The sequence below is a fragment of the Mirounga angustirostris genome, unplaced genomic scaffold, assembly GCF_029215605.1.
Source record: "Mirounga angustirostris isolate CCGP_5_RB_7025 unplaced genomic scaffold, mMirAng1.0.hap1 SCAF_12, whole genome shotgun sequence".
NCBI lineage: Eukaryota > Metazoa > Chordata > Mammalia > Carnivora > Phocidae > Mirounga > Mirounga angustirostris.
In genome coordinates, this window is record NW_026991720.1 from 15,312,061 (window position 1) to 15,337,954 (window position 25,894).

Below are 25,894 nucleotides of genomic sequence, written 5' to 3' on the forward strand. Positions count from 1 at the left end.
TTGATTTTAAGCAGAGCTTGGAAAACTTTTTAAATTGTTTAAATGCTTCTATTTAAAAAAAAAAAAAGAATCAAAGAACCTTGAAAAAATAGTTCCCGTAAATGAGGTTGCCTGGACAGAACACTTCTTCACTAAATAAGTATCTGTTTCCAGAAGAACAAAGAATTATTTTAGTCTTTGTTTCTTGTATGTCTGATAAACCATGGGAATGACCATGCTTTCCCAGGAAGGATAGGACTCTCTGACAAAGACCTTATAATTTTGTCAACTACAAAATAAAGAGTTTGAACTAAATTATTTCTAGGAGTGTTTTTTTCTTTTTTGCATCTTTAAACATCAGAATTCTTATTCTCTTCTCATTGTAAATTGCTGCTTTACTGTGAATTCTTTCTGCACCAATGTACTAAAAGAATACTAAAATACCATGCAATTAATATTACTTTAATATACCATGAAGAAGTTGTAACCTCAAACACTGACTTTGGATCCTGACCTTCATGAGTGTAATAAAGCCCCTGAAGACCATATCTTTCTTACCATTGTGAGAAACAACTATCCTAAGTGCCTTGAACAACCCCCACTACATACTGCTTTCACAGTTAAGACTATAAAATGTTGAAAGCAGAAGGCATATCCTTTTACCTAATTTCTCAAAAGGTTAATTAAATGTGTATGTCTGAAAATGAAATACGGCTTTGTTATCATTCTAAGAATTTTTGCTCAATTGCACCACTTCGGGGACCCAAAGTTGTTACTTCAATGAATCTAAAATGATTAATCTCTTCAACATTTACAGAGCTCCTTCTTCAAGCAAGGCATTGTGCTTTGTGCTACAAAGTACACACTAAGCCATAAACTGTCAGCTACAATGTAGAACTGGGCAAAAGAAAACTTGGGAATGGGGCGCCTGGGTGGCTCAGTTGGTTAAACGACTGCCTTCAGCTCAGGTCATGATCCCATGGTCCTGGGATCGAGTCCCGCATCGGGCTCCCTGCTCTGCGGGGAGCCTGCTTCTCCCTCTCCCACTCCCCCTGCTTGTGTTCCCTCTCTCGCTGTGTCTCTCTCTGTCCAATAAATAAATTAAAAAATCTTTAAAAAAAAAAAAAAAGAAAACTTGGGAATGGAAAAGTATTATTGAATCATAAATGGAAACAATTATATGAAAAAGGGATTCCAAATTCACAAATACATGAAAAAATACTATATTAAATTGCTACAACATACTGTCCCATTAACAGTAACTTACCTCAAGCTGATGCAGTAGAGCTTTTCCTTTTTTATTTATTTCTACCATCAATGTAAATATAGCAACTTTAATATCCTGTTCCACCTGCTTTTGATTTTGATTTACTTCAATTATCCTGAAAATTAAATGAAAGAGGGGGAAAAAATCTAAAATCTAAGGTAGAATATTGTTTTCTAATATTTAAAATTGATTTTTTAATGTAACTTAGGCCAAGTTTTGTTTTAAACTCTTAAAAGCTCAGCTGTTTCTAAGGGTCCTTCAGTTTGAATCGACTTTCTTGAAGATGACATAGCAGAAATGTAATTCTTCTGAAAGACACAGTCACTTAATTCAATCTTAAAGTCAAAATGTATAAAATTGCAAGAGAATGAACACATTTTAAGAAAATATGGTTTGGAAAGATCATGATGAAAATCACCCAAGAAAATCAATACTTGGCCTAAAAGGTGGACAAAAAAAAAAAAAAAAGATTTATAAACAAGAAAACCATGACTCTGAAAGTGTTTGATTGTATCCACTGTAACTAAGAAGTAGGAAAGTATAAATGTGTCACCCTTAGTCATCTGAACTGGTACAGCATTCATTATACCTGCACAGAGGCAAAGAGAACAATAGTAGTTTGCTACTTTTAATAATACATTTGTCTTGAAATAAGCAGCTAAATACTACTTTATGTTTCATCAACTACCATGTACCGTTTCTCCTTTGATTAGAGAAAATGGAATGCTGTTTTTATGGAGATTGAGATAGACAGAAAGAAAATACACAGCATCACACCAGACCATCTTATAGAAACAGAAGAGAATAATGGGACACCCACACTAAACATTTTGAGATAAATAAAAAGTTTCATTTCTCCAGTCTGTTTCTCCGAAAGTTACCCACTGAAACTTAAAACCAATAGGTCATGGATTTTATTCTCTGTTGTAAATTCTTTAAGGTATTTAATTGGCACCAATATTGGCTATGAGATCAAGAAACCCAGACAGATCTGGGAAGCAAATAACTCCCTGAAACAAAACGAAACCCCCCAAAACTAATTTAAATCCTCATGATGGTTGAACATGATGAAAAAAGGACAAGCAATGCTATGTTTGCACATGCATAAAAATGAATTAATACCAAGTAAGCCAACCCAGTAAATGTAATCCTTTTATAATCAGGTAGTCTATACAGATATGAGCAATTAGCATTTAATCCAAGGATTCTTTAAGTCTTACCACAATTCAAAAACCCAAATCCTTCCATTCAAAATGTATGACTTTGTAGAAACAGCATAAACCACTAATAGAAAGGTAAAAAAACAAATTTGGAGAATTCACACTATCTGATTTGAAGACTTACTATAAAAACCTACAGTCATGAAGAAAGTGGGGGTACTGGCAAAAAAGAAAAACACAAGAGAACAGAAAGAATAGAGTTCAGAAGTAACCTTATACTTATGTTGTCAACTGATTTTCTACAAAGGAACCAAGGCAATTCAATAGCAACAATAGTCTTTTAAACAAAAGGTGTAGGAACAAATGGACATCTGTATGTTACAAAAAAGTGAACTTTGGCTTATAGGTCACACCGTATACATGATAGAATAAGATAAAAGTCAAGAATATATTTTGTCAAGGGTGGATCTTTTACACAAAATTAGTTATTTTACAATTGCTACCATTTGTCATTTATAAGGTAGAAGCACCCAGAACTATCTCTATCATTCTGTAAATATCCTTTACACATTTTCAACTACTCAGATAAAAAACTTTTAAACCCACCACTTAACTCTATTTGGCAAAAATAGTATTGTGATTAGAACATGGTAAATGAAACAGTATTTGGTTAATACACTTGTTATGTGAAAGAGAAAGGTAAAATGAGAGCTGATAAGAACAATAAAAACAAAAGACACAATAGAACTGTATTATCACAATGAATAAAAATGGGTATAATAATAATACTGAAGCATCAAGAAGAGGGTAAATTATGCTTAAGAATATCTTTAAAAGAATTCAGTTAAACCAGGGAATTACTTGGAAAAAATTCCCACCATAGCCATGCTCCAAAATGACAAGTATAACAGATTATGATGATTGGTCTTAAGGAAGATGAACCACGAAAGATTTTTTCTCTATGAGTGATTCAAATCCCCTGTGAGGACTCTCTTATTCAGGCTCTTTCTAAAAAGCATTTCTTGATTTATTTAGGTAGTGATAGGTTTCTTTTGTATGCAAAACAACAAAAGAAGGGAGATATGGGATTTCATAGGTGTTGTAAAGGTTGTAAATATGTCAGTGTGGGTTCCAAATGGGATAAAAAAATGGGGAAGACAGACAAACTCCCTCTTCCATGTGGAGGTTAGTGGTTTACTCCCCTAATCACTGAATTGTGAGATATGAGCCTTTGTACAGTTGAAGAGGAGGACTCCTGTGGAAAACAAAAAGTATAACAGGTAACATGTAGAAACTATGTAAGTATTGTATCTGATAAGGAATAAAACGTGTGTGAAACTGTTTAATGGTGTCCTACGATCTCCACTTTATTGCAGTTAGAAGATGAAAGCACACAGAAGGCATCTCAAAGTTGGCCAACACTTAAAAAAGCAATTTTATATATATAATCAAGTAAAGTATTTTACCATACTGGTAAAAACAGTTGATTTTGTTTTTAAATCCTGGCATTTCTTTAAAATTCGAAACCCCAGATAATTATAAATTATCAATACCTACCAGATAAATGAGCCATTACTCAATGTAGTTTATTACCAACAGTTTTGAAATTTCATGGCTGAAAAGAATGTTTTCCAGCCCAATTTCCAGAAACCCAGTTTTTGGAGAAGTCTTATGAACTACATGTTATTAGAGCCATCTAACAGCTTACTTGGACCTATTTTACCATGAGCTAAGTAAAATGTCTGTTCTAAAAGTAAATATACTTAATACATTATATAAAGATGATTTTTTTATAACACCACAAATGTAAATTTACCTGTTTTGGATCTGATTTCCTGTGAATTTTATGTATTTTGTTTTTTCCATCAGTTTGGTGATTAGTGTATCTATGATCACTTTCTGATTCTGAAAAGCTTCTTCTATAAATTGGTATCTGGAAAGATAAGTAAACAAGCCAATTATTTCAAGCTAATATATCTAAAATGAGGAAAAGCCCCCAGATAGAAACAATTTAAGATAACAAATTATAAAAGATGTAAATAATAATAATCTTTAAAAAAACATTTTAATATATCTCTAGAAGGCAGGTTTTTCATGCTCTCAAAATTATCCCTAAGAATGAGGGAGTCTTTTTTTTTTTTTTTTAGAAAGAGGGAGTCTTTACAGATATTATTCATGGATACTCTAAATTATTTTGGAAATTTGGGGAAGATACACATTTATCATTTATAGTTTTAGAGTCTTAGAGAGCTCACTTGGCTGACCTGGCAAAAAGTAGTCACAGATATTTAAGTAGATTTATTTACTATTTTGCAATTTCATAATTATGAGAGTTTGATGCTGTAAACACACATTTTAAAGATCACTTTTAAACATTAGGTGGTTGTGCCACAGAGGTCACAAATATATGCCTTTGGGAAAAATGGAAAGAGTAAGAAAAACTCTTGATGTTATGCCTTGCATGCAATAAGGCTTCAAGCAATGTAACATACAGCACTTTAAAAAATTTAATTTGGAAGTCAACATGATAACCTCTGACAAACTATGTAGATAACTCAAGAGTAGCTCCAGGGAAATAGTAATGTAGAAGATAACTAGTTTTATTACTTTTTCATAAAATGCATAAAATACAGTATTTTACATAATATGATTTAAAAGTGCAAGTGCACTTAAATCAGTAAGTATTATAAATAGGGTTGCCAGCATTAGAAAAAAGGGGAACACAGTTAATAATTCTGTTGGATTTCCTTTGTATATAATGTACTCTTTGGGACCCCGATATAGTGTAACGTTAAATGAAATGCTTAAAATAGTCATTGTTGTTTTGTTCCTAAGCTTGTCTAAAAACTTTCAATATTCCAGTTACGATGTTATCTAGTCTTTTTTATAGACAATCTTTATCAGGTTTAGGAAATTTCCTTTATTCCTCATTTGCTAAGATCTTCCTAATGGGTGCATACACACTTTTTTTTACAGAATGTTTCTTCTGTCTCTATTGAAATCATCATGTATCTTCCCTTTATTCTTTTAATATGAATTACATGAATGATTTTCAAATGTTAAATGAACTCTGTATACCTAAAACAAAGCCAACTTGGTTGCAATTATATTGTCCAAAAATCACAATACTACTGGATTTGGTTTCCTACTTTATTTCTTAGAATTTTCACATTCATTTCATGGGTGAGACTACTCTGTCATTTTCTATTTTTATTCCCCAAAAAACAAGTTGGAGAGAATTCATTCTTTTATCATTCTCTGGACAAGGCTGTATGTATTTAAAGGTGTTCTTTTTACTGCACCTATGTTGTTGATTCATCAATTAAGTCATTTGGGTCTGTAGTTTTCTTTGTGAGAAAGTTACAAATTATAGATTTACATTAAAGGGCTATTCTGGTTTTCTAGCTTATCTTGTGTTAATTTGGTTAAGTTTTATTTTCTAAGAATTATCCTCTTTCAAGTAAAAATTTTCAAATCTATTGACAGATAACCTTTTCATAATTTTAAATGCCTTTAGAGATGTGTTCATGCCCCTTTTTGCTCCTAGCATCGGTTGGGTGGGCCTGCTCTCAGTCACTCTTAAAGGAATTTGTCAATTTACTAGTCTTTTGAATGATTTGAATTTTGACTTCACTTCATTAATGTCTGTACTTATCCTTATTATGTCCTTTCCCCCCATTTACTTTAGGTTTAATATACTCATTTTTCTAATTTGAGGTAACTGTTTAGTGCATTTACTTTTTATCCTTACTATCTACTATATACACTTCATGATATCTATTTTCCTCTCATCATGGCTTTAACAATATATTTAGGATATTATTTCCATTATCATTCAGATAAAAATATTTTCTGATATCCATTGGGATTTCTTCTTTGATGCTTTATTTACATTTATTTCTAACTGCTTATTTTGAAATAATTTCTGAGTTAAATCTGCAATGGTACAGAGATCTATACCTTTACACAGCTTAGTTTTTCAAAATTGACTCATCATAACTCTTTAACACCTTAATAATCAGTACGCATTTCCTAAACACAGGGTATTGTTATGCAACTACAGTATAATAATTAAATGTAAGAAAATGGACACCAAGATAATACTCTTACCTACTCTACACATCATATTCTAGTTACATCATTTGTTTCAGTCATGTCCTCTAAATCACTTTTCCCCTTCTAGTCCAGGCTGCAGTATGGGATCATGCATTGCTGCATTTAGCTTTTGTATGAATTTCATTTCTTCACTTTCAAATTTTTGGAGAATTTTCTCATCTATTATTATCTTCTAGATTTAATTGCATTGAGTTTATGTTAGACTTTGTATGATTTTAACCCTGTGAAATTTAAGACTGCCAATTAAATTTTTTCTTTTGATGTTTGAAAAGAATGTGTATTATTAGGTGCAGTGTTCCTTAATGTCCACACAGTCTTTGCTAATTAGGTTATTTGAATCTTACCGAAATATCCTGATTTTTAATCTGCTTGTTTTGTCAATTATTGAAAAAGTATGTTAAAATTTCCCACTCCATGGATTTGTCTATTTGTTCTAAGTTCTGTCATTTTTTGTTATATATTTTAAGCCTATGGGCATATATATATTTAGAACTGTTATATCTTTTAAATGGAGAGCCTTCTATTGTATAAAGTGTCCTTTGTCTCAAACAAGTCACTTTGATATAACAGCTTGCCTTTGCTTAGTGTTTATGTAGTGCATCTTTTCCTAATATTCTTTCCATATACTTAGGTTTCAGTTGTTGTTCTTATAAAAACAGTAAATAGCAGATTTTCTATTCTCTTTCTTATCCAGGATGAAATCTTTTAATTTGGAACATTTTATCCATTTACACTTATTATAATTACAAATATACTTATAGATTTACCAACTTACCAAGTCCTTATTAAATTCCATCTGTTGTCTTTTTTTGGCCTATGTTCAGACTGATTAATTACTCCACTTCCCCTCTCTGTTAACTCTGATAATCACAGACATTTTTACTATTCTTTTAGTGACTACTCTAGGCATTACAAAATACAGATCTGGACTCACCATCTAATATTAATTTGTACTTTTTTACCCTTTTGAGTCTTAGAACACGAATTCCATATCCTCCTAACATGTCTGTTGTGTAATACACAAAACACACACACGACACACACCAATAAAACATTTTTGTTACCTATGTCAACATTTATCCAGATTACTCATCCTTAACCTTTTTAATTGCTCTTCATTCCACCATGCATTAACAACCATTTCTCTTTTGCCTAAGGTATACTTTAGTGAGGTTTTACTGGGGATTTATTATCCTAGTTTATTTTGTCTGAAAATGTCTTTCATTAATCTTCATTTTAAAAAATGGAGTATAAAATTTTAGTTTTGTAATTATTTTCTTTTTGTACCTTAAAAATATTTCTTTTTATCCTGCTGGGGATTTATGGGGCTTCCTTAACATGGGCTAGACATCTTTCTTCAGTATTACCACATTCTAAGCCATTATATTCTGTCCTTAAATGTTGCTTCCTTCCCGTTCCCTCCCCCTTCTCTCTTCTTGGGCCCCAGTTACACCCTGTATTACTACTACTTCTACTTTCATCCTTCTATTTACCATGCTTCATTCTGGATATTTTCTTACTTTTCTTCTAGTTCATTAATTCTCACTTCCTGCTATGTCAAATCTGTTACGACCACTAATGAGTTATTTTCAGTTATGGCAATTTTCAATTCTGGATTTTCCATCTCATTCTTCTTTATAGTTTTCAGTTCTCTACCCAAATTTTCCATTTTGTCTCTTATCTTCAGTATAGAAAGATGCAGCCCTAAGGGTCTTTTTATATTATTTGTTGTATCTGCTAGATTTTGTTCACTATGTTTAATCTCCTAGAATACTCGATTACTTCTAATTATGTGTTGGACAATTTTGCAAAATTCATTACTGAATAAATCTAAGGCAGAAGATGATGTTTCCTCTCTTCAGGAAGGATTTACATTCGATTCTACCAGGGCACCAGCAGTATGATATCAATTTACTGTCTGGGTACTAAAAAAATTTGATGCTGAGGCTTCAGTCCCTAGTCAGGAACTATTTAGTATAGTAGCTAGTTCATCTTTACTGTAATAGTGTAGACTTTCAGGATTCCAAATCAAGGCAAGGAGAAGCCTTCCACCCCTGTAATCCCTGAACTCCAATTCCTATCTTCCCAGCCCTGTGGCCTATCAGAAGTGTTCCCCAATCTCCTGGTCAATGCCTCAAAGGGGAAAAAAGCTCTTATCATTCTCCGTTCCCACTCCAACCTCATCTAGTAATTTTTTACTAATAAGCTCTAAAAATTTTTCATCAATGACTTCTATATTTTGTCCAGGTTTTCTAGTTATTCTCACTGGTATGGTTTGGTCTAAATTGCCTAGTCTGTCATTACTGGAACCCTAGACCAATTTTTCTTTCTTTTTTTTTTTTAGTTTTTATTTAAATTGCAGTTAACATACAGTAAATAATATTAGTTTCAGGTGTAAAATTTAGTGATTCAACACTTACATACAACATCCAGTGCTCATCACAAAAAGTGCACACCTTAATCCCCATCACCTATTTAATCCATCCCCCCACCCACCTCTCCTCTGATAACCAGCAGTTTGTGAGCCTAGACCATTTTAAGCAATTTTATTTGTATCAATCAGAATCTTACTATTTATTTATTTTTTTAAAGATTTTATTTATTTATTTGACAGACACAGTGAGAGAGGGAACACAAGCAGGGGGAGTGGGAGAGGGAGAAGCAGGCTTCCTGCCGAGCAGGTAGCCCAATGAGGGGCTCGATCCCAGGACCCGGGGACCATGACCTGAGCCGAAGGCAGATGCTTAACGACTGAGCCACCCAGGTGCCCCCAGAATCTTACTATTTTAAATAAATCAGTGGTTGCTGACTCAAATGCCTATGGGAGGTCAGATTTAAAAATAAGCTTTGGTAGGAACTATAATGAATTGGGAAAGGCATGCCTCGTTCTACAGAACACTAAAATGAATTCCACCCAAATGCTGACATGCAAGTGTATGGGGCCCAAAGCCATAATAGGTTCCAAATCCAAAGATCGAAATTTTTTTTCTTATTGTAAAATCTCCTCATTTTACAAACAACAATTTGGCAACAAATTACATTTATTTTCAAATAGTGTGTAGGTCAGTGGTTCTCAACTCAGGGTGATTTTGTTCTGTAGGGCATTTGGCAACATCTGGAGACATTTTTGTTTGTCACAACTGGGAGGATGTTACTGGAATCTAGTGAATACAGGTCAAAGATGCAGCTAAACACCATACAATGAACCAGAAATGCCCCCACAACAACTATTAATAGCACCTAAGTTGAAAAATCCTGGAACAAGCCAACATACTGCTGGCCAAACAAAACTTTTTTGCTGACTGCCATTTGGCTGGGGTGCCAGCAGTCCTCTATTCCTCATAAAGCTTATTATAAATATAAATATATAATTAAAGATGCCAGTACCTATGCTCTTTATGCTCTAATAACTGGCAGTCCCGGCATGTCAGTTTATCACATGTTTCACAGTAAAGCTTCAGCTGCTCCTTCTTATGAAAAGGACAAAACACTGGTCGCTGACTGGTCACACCAACTGCCTCTGCAGAAACAATGGGAGGCAAAAAGAAGAAAATCAATGTAACTGAACACTACATAATTACTATTAATTTAAATTCGAATCTACTGAGATATAAAATAGCTATAAATAGTTTCTGACACTATCACTACTACTAGGCTTTATATATATTAAAATAGCATTGTATGGTGACAGATGGTAGCTATGCTTGTGGTCAGCACAGCATAATATATAGACTTGTCAAATCACTATGTTGTACATCTGAAACTTATGTAACATTGTGTGTCAACTATATTTCAATTAAAAAAAAGAAATAAAATATTAAGTATTCTCAGCATTTTAGAAGGAAAAGATAAATAAGATTTTCTTCCCAGAAATTCAAATTAACTCAGGAGAAAAAGAAAGTATATAGTTAAAAATATGCTTTATGAAATTAAAAAGTCTTAAGAAAATAACCCAGGTAAGTGAGTGTCAATCAACTGGATGTTTTCTACTCCAAATATGGGAGGAGATAATTTTAAATGGAATTCAGAAAATCTACTAAAAATGTATAAACAGTATGATGGAAAAGTTATTTTCCCACTTCTGTAAAAAATCCTTACAGAGGGTATGGTACCCATTAACACAGAAATAATCATAAAGTTTTCACTATATACTATAGTCCTCCATGTAACTTCTTTTTAATTTTCTTTCTTTTTAAGAGAGAGCACACAAGTGGGGGTGGGGGCAGAGGGAGAGGGAGAGAGCAGGACAGGGGTCTGGATCTCACAACCCTGAGACCACAACCCGAGCTGAAATCAAGAGTCCATGCTTAACTTAAGCCACCCAGGCGCCCCAACCCTATAACGTTTTTTTTAATTATTAAAATATAATGTATTATTTGTTTCAGGGGTACAGGTCTGTGATTCATCAGTCTTACAAATACACAGCACTCACCACAACACATAATCTCCCCAATGTCCATCACCCAGCCACCCCGTCCCCTCACCCCTCTCCACTCCAGCAACCCTCAGTTTGTTTCCTGAGATTAAGAGTCTCTTATGGGGGTGCCTGGGTGGCTCAGTCGTTAAGTGTCTGATTTCGGCTCAGGTCATGATCCCGGGGTCCTGGGATCAAGCCACGCATCAGGCTCCCTGCTCGGTGGGAAGCCTGCTTCTCCCTCTCCCACTCCTCCTGCTTGTGTTCCCTCTCTCGCTGCGTCTCTCTCTGTCAAATAAATAAAATTCTTAAAAAAAAAAAAGAAAGAAAGAAAAAAGAGTCTCTTATGGTTTGTCTCCCTCTCTGGTTTCTTGTTTATTTTTTCCTCTCTTCCCCTGTGATCCTCTGCCTTGTTTCTCAAATTCCACATATCAGTGAGATCATATGATAATTGTCTTTCTCTGATTGACTTATTTCGCTTAGCATAATACCCTCTAATTCCATCCATGTTATTGCAAATGGTAAGATTTCAATTTTTTGATGGCTGCATAATATTCCATTGTATATCTATACCACATCTACTTTATCCATTCATCTGTCGATGGACATCTGGGCTTTTTCCGTAGTTTGGCTATTGTGGACATTGCTGCTATAAACACTAGGGTCCAGCCATATAACTTCTGAATAGTTATCCAGAGTGACAATAAAACTGAGCAATGCTTATGTTATAATGTTAAATAAATAAAAAAAAAAAACAAATAAATATAATTATTGATTAAACAGTAAACATCAGTTACGTCACTAATAATCAAAGGTAAAAATCCAAACATTTCAGAAATAATTCCACTTCCAGCAATACCCACTATTAATAACCTGTTATGTGTTCATCTGGTTGTTTTTCTATGTATGTAACTACATACATTAGTAGGTACTTTCTTTTATAAAATTTAAAAAAACGGCATTACACACACTACCTTGTAAGATTTCTTTACTTAAGAATTCTTAGATACCTTTCTTATTTTGTTTTAGTTTGAGAGAGAGAGAGAGAGAGCGCGCACGCACACGCATGTGCGTGCTCACACATTGGAGCAGGGGGGAGGGGCAGAGGGAATGAGAGAATCTCAAGCCCACTCCACGCTGAGTGTGGAGCCAGATGTGGGGCTCACAACCCTCAGATCATGACCTGAGACCCAAAATCAAGAGTTGGATGCTTCACCGACTGAGCCAGCCAGGTGCCCCTCTTAGATACCTTTCTGGGTTAGTAAATATATCAATTTATTTATTAACTGCACAGTATTTCATCAAATGAATATAACCCTTGCAGTGGACGTTTGAATGTTTCTCATTTTTCAATATTGTATAATAATGCTGAAATAAACATATGAAATGTATAAGTCATTGAATGTTTCCACAGATAAATTCCTAGTAGCAGAATTGTTGGGTCAAAGGGTGATTTATACAAATATAAGTACATGATCCTCCAAAAAAAAATTGTACCAATTTGTACTCTTACCAGTGTAGAGTGGCTATTACCTACATTACTAACAGCATTTTGTCAGTATTTTTAATCTTTGCCAATCTTACAAAAAAAAAAAGATTTCACTACATTTGGACATATTTCTTTAATAACTGAGATAGAACAACTTTTCACATTCATCAACCATTTGTATTTCTCTTAAGAACTGTCTGTTCATAACCTCTGCCATTTTTCCATCCAATTGTCTTTCTTACCAATTTGTAGACACATTTGATAATACTGCTTGCCAAAGATTTTAGAAATATTTCCTCCAGTCTGACTTGGTTTATGGTATTTTTCTAAGTAGATCCTTAACACATTTTATAGAAAAATTAATCTGTTTTTATTTTTTGTGGCTTTAGTTTTAGAGAACCTCTTCTAGAAAGGCTTTTTCCTAATTATAAAAATGTTTACTTTTTTTCTTATAAGTGAAATTTTATGGTTTCTCTTTTAAATATAAATTTTGTATTTATCTGACATTTCATATACAGTTGACCCTTGAACACCATGGGTTTTAAGTGTACGGGTCCACTTACACATGATTTTTCTTGATAAATACAGTACAGTTACTGTAAACGTATTTTTTTTCCTTATGGCTTTCTTAACATTTTCTTTTCTCTAGCTTACTTTGTAAGAACACAGTATACAATACACACACACACACTCCCACACACACTTCCTACAAAATGTGTAAATGTGTTCTGGGGCACCTGAATGGCTCAGCTGATTAAGCATCTGACTTCAAATCAGATCATGATCTCAGAGGCCTGGGATCCAGCCCTGAGTTGAGCTCCCTGCTCAGCGTAGAGTCTGCTTGTCCCTCTGCCCTTCTCCCCACTTATGCACGCGTGCGCGTGTATGCGTACTCGCATGCTCTCTCCCAACCAAATAAATTTTTTTTTTTTAAAGTGTGTAATTGACTGTTACCAGTAAGGTTTCTGGTCAATAGTAGGCTATTAGTAGTAGTAAAGTTGTTAAGTATTGGGGAGTCAAAGGTTTACATGGATTTTCGACTGCGCAGGGGTCAGCACCCCTCAAGCCTCATGTTATTCAAGGCTCAGTTGTACTATCAATATTTACAAAATCTTACATGTATGCCAGCACACAGAATGAGTTCACAGACTCACATTTTCTGATCATAATAAAACTATGAAGTTGAAACAGGAAACAAAAAAATCCAAGTAATGGGAACATTTTCCTTTTTCCTTTTAATGAATTCTTGGGTTCATAATAATCACACTGTTAAGCAACTTGCTTTTTGCATTTAATATACATCATGGCCTTCTTTCCATATCATTATTTATAATCTACCGAACCAGAAAATAACAAATGCAAAAATTTGTGTATCTTCAACTGCATGGTCATAAATGCAGAATAGATTTTTTTTTTTTTTCTAATTAAGTAGGTTCCAACGTGGGGCTTGAACTCATGATCCTGAGATCAAGAGCTGCATGCTCTACTCACTGAACCAGCCAGGTGCCCCCATATATGCAGAATATTTAAAAAATAGTAGAAATCTAAGTGGCAGATTATATCAAGCTTTAAACACTTATTAATTCTACAAAAGATAAAAATAAGTATCAAGTATTTATGTCAAATAAGTTAGTAATAGAACTTTAAAATCAGGGTAAGCTGGAGAAATTAAAGATAAAAATAATGAACTAAAATATATAAAGGATAATTAGATAAATAAATTTCAGAGCCGTTTCTGTGGATAAAAACAAAAAGATAACCTACTATCTAGTCAGATCAAAAAGCAGGCAAAAGGGAGGGATGGGGTGGCTGGGTGTAGACATTGGGGAGGGTATGTGCTATGGTGAATGCTGTGAATTGTGCAAGACTGTTGAATCACAGATCTGTACCTCTGAAACAAATAATGCAATATATGTTAAGAAAAAAAAAAAAGCAGGCAAAAATGCATAAAACTCATATGGAAGAAGGAAAATAACTAGAGAAAATTAGCAATATAGTAAAAGACTATTAAAAGCACAACACATCAAGACCAAATGCAATTAATTCTAGCAATGCAACAATGGCTTAGTATTACTAATGTGAATATCTTCACAGCTTCCCTGTACCCTTCTCCTTGATGTGCATGCCATGTAGGCATCACAGTAGACAGAGTGACCATACATCTTTAATTGGCTTCTGGGTTTGTGCCTGCTCTTCAACAATAACTATAGAGCTTCTGATTTAGGTAATTAGAACATCATATCACCCATTTATAGACTTCCTTTACTTACTGAAGAATTTAGATCCTGACTTGGTCATCCTCCTAGTCTTCAGTGTCACCATCACTCTGGATGATTTAGAAATCCACATAGATTACCACATAAAAACAAGGCTCTCAGACTTTCTATCTCCAGAGACCTATACTCCATTTTAGCTCCTCACATCATGGTCCCACCCTAGACTTTTGATTGTCCATAACTGTTCCACTTCTACAATCATAAATTCAAATATCCACTCTAATAATTTCTACTTTCTAACCTTCTAATTCTTAGTTAACTACTCTTACTGTGCCTCAAAGATCTCTAGGTTCCTAACAATTTCTTTCACTCTATCAACTGACACTATCAACTTCATTTCCTTTATACAGTTAAAAAAAAAAAAATCCTTCATTTAGTAAATGCCATGATTTGTACCTCATTCTACTGAACTTCTGCAACACCTATGCCACTAAACTCCAACCCTAAATAAGTTCAATTCTTCTCTATACCCATATGCATACTGCTGAGGTCCAAAGGAGGAAGTTTTATTTATTTATTTATTTTTTTTTAAAGATTTTGTTTATTTATTCATGAGAGACAGAGACAGGCAGAGGCAGAGAGAGAAGCAGGCTCCCCTCGTAGCAGGGAGCCGGATGTGGGACACGATCCCAGGGCCCCAGGATCACGACCTGAGCGGAAGGCAGATGATTAACAGACTAAGCCACCCAGGCGCTGCCCAATGGAGGAAGTTTTAAGGCCTATACATCAAATGTAACCTGGATGCTACCAAACAATCTGTTTCTGAAGCTGGAGCTCTCTTTTACCGGGGTTATTTCAGGTATCCCACACATTCCTGATCTTTTCATCTTATTTTCTCTGCTCAATTTTTCAATAGATGACTGAACCACCAAAAAAGAGAACTCTTTCAGGCACTATCTATTCAATTTATCTGAATCTGTACCTGGCCTCTTCTCTTTTGTCTTTTCCTCATTAGTGTCCTCAGAAATTATTTCTCCTTTTCCCGTGTCACCAGACTCCTAGCCTCATCTCTGATTCCTTCTCCTGAATCTTACTCTCCAGCTACATTCAACTGTCTCCCTCTGGAAATCTGGGTGTGTACTTCAGTTTTCCCTACCCCTCTCCTTCCTGTGATGAACTTCTATTCCCCCTTCAAGCCCCAGATTTGGCCTCCAACCTAAATCCCCAAATCTGAGTTTGGTGCTTCTTTCATGTGTTCTCATAGAACTTAGGAGGACAAACTATGATTGCTAATTTGTTTGTAGTCTTCATCACACTTATAACTTCTGTGGGGCAAAAGTATCTGTTTGATTCATTTACATCTCCAATGCTTAGCAAAGTTCCTGGAATATTGAATAGACAAACACTGGTTGACTTGGATTAAAAGCAAAAAATTATTTTCAAACAAAAATATATTAATGAGCCATAAAAACAAATGAAGTTTGATAAATGCTACAACATGGATAAACCCTGAAAATAGTGATAAGTGAAATAAGCCAGATACCAAAGGACAAAGGTATAGGATTCCACTTGCAGAAATAAGCAAATTTGTAGAGACAGTAGATTAGAAGTTCACAGGGGCAGAGAAAAGGGGGGAATAAGCATTATTATTTATTGGGTATTGTTTCTTTCTGGGATGATGAAAAAGCTTTGGAAACAGTGGTGATGGCTGCATAACACTGTGAATGCCATTAATGCACCATACACTAATGAACTGAATGAACCACCTTAATGAACTGTACGCTTAAAAATGGTTTAAATGGCAAGTTGTAAGTTACATATATTTTACTACAATAAAAGAATACATTAGTAAACTTTACATTATAAGCAATACAATAAAAACTGAGAAGCCGTAAATTACATAAAAAACAGAGCTTCTTTAGTTATCTACCTATCAAATATCATGAACCAGGTTTATCACAACAATATCAGAGGGGAAAGAGTTATAAGACTTTTGTTAAGCCCACCTCTTGTCAACACCTTAGAAATAAGAGACCTGATGAGAGAACATAAGTTTAAAAAGCAACTTTTTTTTTTCATTTGCTATACATTTACACCAAATTAAAGCATTTACAGGAAGTGGGGGGGCAGGGGTTGGGAGTATGAATATAAGGCAGAAATATTCTGTATCTATTCATATTTAACATTTTTAAGTACTCAAATTTCAATTACAATACAGACCTCCTTATATTAAAAAACAAGAGTGTATTTAATGCTTACAAGTGTATTAAAACAAAGTTAGTACGGGAAGAGAGAAAAGAGTGGGAAGGATAGAGACAAAGAGAGATTAAAACCGATTTATTACCTGGAGACACTTCCTCTTTCTGTCTCACAGTGTGGTCTTTTGTGAACTTCACTCTTTGATGAGCTCTGATGCATGTCTTACAGAGCCACTCAACACATTCTACACAAAACCCATTAGCTTCTGCATTGTCCTCACAGCTTGTACACACCTAATAAGAGAAACATGTCACAGCAAGTTTTAAGAAAAATGCAAAGGTGGTCAAACAACTAGTCATATAAAATTGATATACCAATCATACTTGCCTCTATCAGTTATCTTAACAGTGTTTGTAAATTTAAACTGACATGTTTTAAATTATAAACATATGAAATGGAAATATGGCATTGTCCTTCATTCAATATATCAAATACTCCAGGCACTATGCTAAGTGCTGAGGATATAACAATGTGGAAAAGCAAACATGGTTCCTGCCCTTATGATACCGAGTCTCATAGATGGGAGTGTGCGTTCATATCCCCATTCCCCACTTATTAGCTAGGTAGTTCTTGGGCAGGTTACTTAGAACGCTCATCTTTAAAGTGAGGTTGGTAACAGATTTTATTGAGTAGTGCTGAGATTAAATGTGAGGCACACAAACATTACTGAAAGAATCACACCAATATGTAATTACAAACTGAGAAGTGCCATAAAGGAAAAGTATGAGAAGCTATAAAAGCATATGATAGGGGAAACTGATCTCATTTTAGTGGGGTTGGAGTGTTGGAGAAAGCGAGAGATTACCCAGGCAAGGCTTTCTCTAAGGAGATCATATTAACACTAAGATATGAAAGTTGAGTCATCAATTACTGATGAAAAGACTTCTAGGCAGACAGAACAGCATGTACAAAAGCCTCTGGCAAGAAGAGTACAGCAGGCTCAAAGAACTGACAGAAAGTATGACTGAAGTGTAGAGATCAAGGGAAGACTGGCAAGAGAAGAAGCTAGGGGCAAGGTAGGCAGAGGGGCCAGATCAAGCATGATCACATGGCAATTTTGGTCCTTGTCTGAAGAAGTCTTCTAAAAGCTTTTAAGTAAGTGACATGGCTAGACTTGCAATTTTAAAAATCACTGCCACTGTGATATAGAGAACAGATTATAAAAGGGGCAAGTGCTTTCTGCAGAGACAAGTAAGAGGCTTTTTCAGTGGTTTAGGTGGAAGTGGGAATGAATGAGGAAGACTGATGGCAAAACTGGTTCAGAGGATGCACTGGATATGGGAGATAAAGAAGGGACAGCTCCTTTGTTTCCAGCTTCTGTAACTGTGTAGAGGGTGGCACTATTCTCTGAGAAAAGATATTAAAGTTACATGTAAGCAGTCCTCATGTTATCTTTTGTGGCTGGGGGAAAAAAAAATTCCCCTCAGTTAGTGCTTTACGTTAGCCAAATTCCAAATACCTGGATAACATTTTCATTAATTCAAATCTGCCTTTTCTCAGCTCTTATCATCTTTAACCTTTCTAACATTATTGACTCCTACTTCCTAGAAATCATTTGGATTCCTTGATACCTCCAGATCCTCTTATCTCCCTGATTGCCCTCTGGATCCCACCTCCCCCTTCCTCCTCCAATTCTGTACATTTTTGTTAGATCTGGGGACTGTCTCATCTACACTCCCTTAGCTTCAGCTATCCTCTCTTTAAGGATGTCACCCAAAATTTAATCTCCACACTATAAGAAAGAATGAGGGATCTACAGTATATGAAGTAAAACAAAAAAAGCAAAGTGGAAAAGCAAATCATGCTACTGCTCTTCTAAGAAAGATGGGGATGGGTGAAATAACATTTGCTAATATTTTAAAAATAACATAAAATTACTTAAAATTATATATAAAATATTTTAAATGGAAGAATAAAGGAAATTAAATGGTTACCTATAGGGTAGAGAAGAAATAAGGTACATGGGTAGATTAAACAGCCATAGTTTGAGTTCTCTCAATACACTGTGTTTTATAGATTTTACTTTATGAATGTTTTATATGTAGTCCTAAAAATTACAAAAATTAAATCCCTAAAAAACAAAAGCAAATGAAACAAATGCATCTGCCTATCAAGTGGGTGGCTTGACTGTTCAGAGAATTATTTATTTCAAGTAACTTTAAAATATTACAGTGTATGTTAACTAACAGGAATTTAAATAAAAACTTGAAAAAAATTATGATTTGACTATCTCCAGTGCATACATGCAGTAATTGCTGTCTTCCTTGCTTTCTATTTTGACAGAAACAGCTCTATAATTTCTACTTTCAGGCCCAACTCTGTTCTTCCATACTCTTACTCTGAAAACTGTATTTATGCTTTATAAGCTGGTTCCACATTAGATTCTAACAACAGATGGTGCTGGAGGGAGACTGCAATGCCAGAGGAAGAAGGTACTTCATCATCTTAGCTGTCTTGCTATTTGCTTGCATTTTCTGTGAACATCATGCCAATCAATGCTACTTCACTCCAGCAGAGGCACTTCATTTCCAGAGCAGCACTGAGCTCTAGTTTGCAGTTTTTCCAATCCTCATGGAACCAGCTTTGGAGATATTGACACCACAGGCCTACTCCTGCTCCTGAGGTCTGCAATCCCAAGGCCAAACGCTCAGACACCAACATGGGACAAGCAGCACTGCCTCTTCAGATGTCTGAACTGATGTTCCACAAGACCCTTCCTCTAATTTTGACTAATTCCAACCTTTTCTCTTTGTTCTCTGAGCTGCTTCTTTATACTTGGTATCTCTATGATACTTTAAATATTTTTTACTTATCCTTTCAGTAAACAAGTTTGTATCTAGTTAACAACTCTTAATTTTAAGAATTAAGATGGCTCCTGACTGAACCAAAACCGATACAATATACCCTATAATGTAGATATATTTGGAGAAAATAAATAATTATGTCAATGTAATTGAGTACCAAGATTTCCAATGTCAGATAAGTGAGATAAACCTAAAATCAAAAAAGTAAAACCTACAAATCTAAATTGGACTTATAAATATCAATATATACTTGTGGTATATTTGCTTTTTCCTTCCTAGGCAGTTGCTGCTTGTGTATTTTCAACAATTAGGCACCCATTACCTCACATGGAAGCACATTTTATCTTTGGAGAGCGCACTATTGAGCCAAATGAAATCTATTTCTCTTCTTAAAGTCTTCTAGTTACAGGAATCTTAGATGTTATATCCTCCCTCAGTAACTTCTCATGAGCGTCAAATCAGGCTGTCAGTTTGCTTAGGGGTGGAATACATTCACATTTAGTAATCACAGACTTTATTCCCTCTGCTGAATTTGAATTTTCAGCAGATCCACCACTCTCCTGATAATTGAGCAGTCTTCTCGGTGCTGTTCAAATGACAGTCAGGGCAGGGAAGGAAATGGGGAGCGTTCTGTGATCCTCAGCAGGGTCAAGGTAGAACCTCAAAGACTGGTTGCACTGGAGATGATCCTGGTCATCTTATGGGACAGCCCAGAAGGCATGGCTACAACCCTAATTTCTCACATACTCTGTAGGACACCAGGTCAAACTATTAATCTGTTCCGTGGAAATATAACAGCAACAAAAACATGACAGTTGGACATTTGGTATCATATAGAACAAATATCTATACACTGTATTTTTATGCTAGCAGCTGGTGGTTTTGGCACTAGGGGGATGCAGTTTCAGGTTTTTTTGGTGTAGAGAATAGCCACTTGCTGTCTGAGCTCCTGGGGTCATTTCTCACATTTTTGCTACAGAAATTTGTTCACTTGGTAAATACGCTTTGACCACCAATACTGAAGTTGGTTGCTTTTCTGTTAAAAATTTGCACACATTACTTTTCTAAAATCTTAGACTTCTTAAAAACACTAGTTTCCTTACTAAGGTTGACAGTTTTCTATCACCTAATACTTACTTTGTATTCTGTTTATCCCTTTCCCTTAATAAAGATTTCAGAGACTCTACTGTAGTTCCTTAAAATTCCATGTGTTTGAGGTTGATGAGCTTCTTAATAAAAAGATGCCTTAGAGAGGATCCTTGTCTGAGACACTATGTGGCCTAAATTCAAGACCAAGCCAGATAGACTTGTTTATTCTTTTTTATTCAAGTGTAATTAACATAGTGTTATATTAGTCTTAGGTGTACAATTTTATGATTCAAAAATTCTATACATCACGCAGTGTTCAACATGATAAGTGTAGTCACTTTCTTTTTTCAATAAAAAGTGTTTGCTAAATCATTCTCCTGCAAGGCCTAGACAAATGACCAACCCAATGGTGATTAGTATCCCCAGCACCCATACTGGTCTCCAGACACCATTTCCGACTAAAAGGAACCAAAGCCTCTAACAATATGTCAAAACCGAAAGCAGGGGAGACAGCACTGACTACTGTGATTTTATCGGCATGACTCAGGAATCAATGTGAGGCTCCTGTTGCCAAGATGGCACAAGTGGAGCATCACTAACAACTACTAGAACATATTTTATGTTAAAAACCCATGAATTCATAATGACATACAAACACACCACTCATTAGTCAACCTCTGAAGAATGCTAAGAAACTAAGTTACTCTCTAAAAATTAGCAACTAAAGGAAAAGAATCCAGTGTTTAACCTACCTTTCCTTTATAACCAAAGAATAAATGAAGGAAGCCTTCAGTTTCTCTTCCAGCTAAGAAATACAGGGGCATGACAGAATGAGAAGGTCATAGTTTTCCAAGGCCGTAATATAATACGGGATCATGGCAGCAATCATTAATGGCCACTGACATCAGGAAAAAGAAAGACAACCAAACTCCTGTGTCTCTTGACTGAAGTACACACAGACATATGGATGAAAGTATTCTCATACCCCCTCACCCAGTGGAACCTGAAATTAAATCAGCCTCTACATTTTTACTGCCAGTGTACACAAAATACAGGAGACAGAAAAGTATGTTAAATGACTTTATGAAGATGGTCAGCAAAAGGCAGAATAAGGCTTACTATATAGGACTAACACCCAGTTTATCTAACAAATATGTTAAAAAGGGCGGAAAAAGAAAGCCACTGAAGTGAAGGGGTAATTTGAGATTAATTAAAAGATAGGGTTGAGACAAACCAACCAAATGCACTGTGTAGGCCTTACTGGATCCTTACAGAAACAAACCACTGTTTTAAAAAAGAACCACAACAATTAGCGACATTATCACTGAATGTTTGATGATATTAAGGAATTGCTGTAAATTTCTTTTATATGTTAAATTAATATGGTGGTTACATTTATAAAAAAATTATTTTTCCATAGAAATACTGAAAGGTTTATGGATTAGATGATATAATGCCTGGGAATAACTTCAACATAATACAGTGTGTGTATGTGGGGGAGTGTCAGGTTAAACATAAAATGAGTTCGTGACTACTAGGCTAGGTAATGTGTACATGGGAGTCTGTTATGTGAAACTGTCCCTTCTCTTGGTAATGCTTAAAATTATCTGTAACAAAAAGTTTTTAAAACTTTATCTTCGGCTATAAACTATCCTCAGAGCTCCAGTTTGATCACAGATGACATTACCTTAGTCTTATAGGCAAATTCAATCACATTCAAAACCAATTCTCTATCTACTTCCCTGCCCTCTTTCTCTCTGTGAAAAGTACCTACCATCCTGGTAGTGGGGTCCCTTTCACCTCCACATCCAATCAGGTATATCAAGTCCTATGTGGACTGTAACTTCTCCCCTTCCCTTCCTTATTGGTACTAGGCTAGTTCAGCTCTCATTACCTCTTGCCTAGTGCTTCCTTCATCCCACATTATCACCTCTCCTGTCTTCATTCCCAAAATATCCCTTCAAGTACCCTACTCCTGAACCAGGTTTAACAACCTCCCTAGCCTCACTTACCTAAAATGAAGATGTCAATTTGGACTATCTTTAGTTTAACTGATTATAACTTCTTCCGATTATTTTGTGACAAAACAGAGTAGATAAACTTAGTAAAACTAATTGATTATACAGAGGCATAAAGCAGCCTCTTAAATTTGTCCTTTAGATTAGAATCCCTTCAATACTCATCTCTTATCACCATCAATTCCTATAGGATCATAACTCCACCCTGTTGATTTTTTATGCTGCTTTGCTTTTGAGTTTTCTGGATTGAGCATTCACATGCACTACTTAGTTCATCTGATGAAGCATAACTGGTGAGTGATATGACTAACAAAGTATATCTAGTATACATATAATCACATATGAAGCAAAGTGACATGACACTCTAGTAGACAAAAAAAAAAAATCATTGGTATTCACAGTGGAACTTTCAGAGGTGTTAAGTACTTGACACTGTCCTCACATAAATAACTGCATTTTCATGCTTTAAAGCTGGTTTCACAATTAGAAAGTTTATTCCCTGCACCAAGCCCTGTTCTGGCCTTTGATGAACTGTGGATACTTTTGAAACAAAAGGGATATTTAAAAAAAATTTTGAGAGAGAGAGAGTTCAAGTGTGCACAATGGAAGGGGGAAAGGGCAGATGGAGAGGGAGAGAGAGAATTCCAAGCAGGCTCCATGCCCATATGGGGCTCAGTCACACAACCCTGAGATCATGACCTGAGCTGAAATAAAGAGATGGCTGCCTAACCAACTGAGCTACCCATGCACCCCCAAAAGGGATATTTTAGTTAGTAATGGCTATATTCATTTTAAATGAACCCTAAATTCCCACAGTTCCCCCAAGAAACAAAAAACTGAAAATGAAAAGTACAGAAACTTAGCTATGTGATTCCTGAAGTGTCCTAAACATTACTTTTTTGATTTTTACATTTTAGATTAATAATCATTTTTTCCATTGTCAGATTCTGTTCCTTCACAGATCTTATGCTCCAAATTTAAGGAAATGCCTAGAGAAATCATCAATGAATCATGATTCAAAAGTAGATTAATACACTACACTTCAGTACAGAATTAATCATAGCTCACCACCACCAGAGTACTACAATTCACCCACCAGCGACCAGACATTTAGATTGAAAGGGCCAATAGAAATGTTCTACATGTGGGTTACGGAAGTGGGGAAAAAAGAAAAACACCATTGGGTCTCTAAATCCAACACCCTGGACAATGTTACTAAATGAGGCTTTCAAAGAAATACCATGCAGAGAAGAAGATGTTCTTAAAATGCAGAAACCATACTGATCAAAGACATGGAATCTGTCATATCATTATAGAGTTCATCATTAAAACAGAAAAAAATGAAAAAGGTGGGACTTGAAATAAAAAAATCTAATTGTCAATACACAGTAAAGTTACAAAAAAATGAAATACTGTCAAATATAGAATAATGGTTTTCTCTGAAGGGATAGGGAAGGTGGGGGGTACAATCGAGGCTTCTGAATTGGCACTGTTTTATTCAATAAGATGAATTATTTATTATTCTTTATTACCTTTTAAAATATTACATAATTTGATAGACATAATGGTCAATGTCAGACACCTTTTTAGAGTCCTTCAACAATTCAGGCTGCCTCATTAAGAGGAGGCAAAACATTTAAGAATTAATTAGTACACTTACCTGATTAGACTTTTCTACTGTACTGCTGGGAACCTCAGTAGTGTCCTTCACAAAAAAATTATCTATGATGTGTCTCTCTGCACATTCTTGGCTGCAAACTGGACATCGAATGACTCCAACTGGGGAAAACAAAATTGTGTTCTAAGTTTTTTTGGTTTGCACAGCATAATGATTTGATTGTATATAACTGCAAAATGATCACCGCAATAAGTTCAGTTAACATCTGTCACCATACATAGTTACAAAAGTTTTCTTCTTGTGATAAGAATTTTCAAGATCCACTCTTCTAGCTACTTTCAAATATGTAATATGGCATTAACTACAGTCACCAGGCTGTACATTACAACCCAATGACTTATTCATTTTATAACTAGAAATTTGTACCTTTTGACCCTCTTCATTCTTTCACCCACCCATGACCCTTTACACCTGAGGCAACCACCAACTGAGCTCTCATTCTAAGTTTTAATATAAATATACTAAACACAAATGAGCACATCTCATTCAAACTGTAACTGGGTTCTTTTACAACGCCCACTCTCTTCAAAGTCATATCTGCTGTTACTTAACACAAAGCAATTGTTTATGTACACATATAGATATATCCCACACCTAGTTTATTTAATAATGAATAAAAGTTTATTTTAAATGAGATGCTCCTCCAATAACCCCATAGGCTGCTCTTTTTATTGTTTAGCAACTTCCCCGGCAGTGGTTTTCAAAATCTCATGTGGAGATTTTTTAAAAAATAGAGACTTCAGGTTTTCTCTGGACGTACAGACCAGGATTTCTGAAAGGGGAGTACAAACATACTTGTTTTGCTTGAAATCTCCATGGGAGATTAAGAAACACTATTGTGCTTCCTTTAACAAGTGCAAATATGTTCTTTTGGCGGGGGTGGGGGGGAATAATCTTTCATAGTGCTTGGTAAAACAGTAAGTAGTAACTATGAATGAATTAAAATCTAAATTTTTGATTAAAATTTTAAAAATTTAATATTCATTTGATGCTATAATTTGTACCAAGGAGACTGATACGGTTCCCAAGTACATTTTTTTTCTAAAATCAAATGCATAAGAATGAATATAAAGTAATCCAGAGGTCAATTTCATTTATATATATTAGCAATAAACAAATTTTTTAAATTAAAGAACCCATTTTACAGTAGCAACAAAAATATACTGAGTACTCAAAAGTAATTGTTTTAAATATATAAGGCCATTCTGGAGAAAAATGTTAAGCTATATTTAGAAATATTAAAATATATCTAAGTAAAGAAAAACCATGTTCATGATGGTAAAGATACCAATTCTCCCCAAACATATTTATAGATTCAGTGCAATTTTAATAATCCCAACAGGAATTTCAATAGAATTTTGACAAGCTGGGGGGATATGCCTACCAAGTAAAGGACTTATTCTAA

At 34.9% G+C, this 25,894-nt stretch overlaps 1 protein-coding gene across 4 annotated transcripts in view; it reads right to left on the bottom strand.

Moving 5' to 3' along the window:
• Positions 1-25,894, bottom strand: part of TRIM24 (tripartite motif containing 24) — a 97,434-nt gene that overhangs the window by 35,686 nt on the left and 35,854 nt on the right. For all 4 annotated transcript variants that reach the window (XM_064574914.1, XM_064574913.1, XM_064574915.1 and 1 more), the window contains exons 2-6: positions 24,472-24,590; positions 16,986-17,133; positions 9,910-10,042; positions 4,223-4,339; positions 1,247-1,361 (exon numbers count right to left, since the gene is read on the bottom strand). In XM_064574914.1, coding sequence (XP_064430984.1) covers positions 1,247-1,361; positions 4,223-4,339; positions 9,910-10,042; positions 16,986-17,133; positions 24,472-24,590 — 632 coding nt within the window. The remainder of the gene's footprint in view (positions 1-1,246; positions 1,362-4,222; positions 4,340-9,909; positions 10,043-16,985; positions 17,134-24,471; positions 24,591-25,894) is intronic.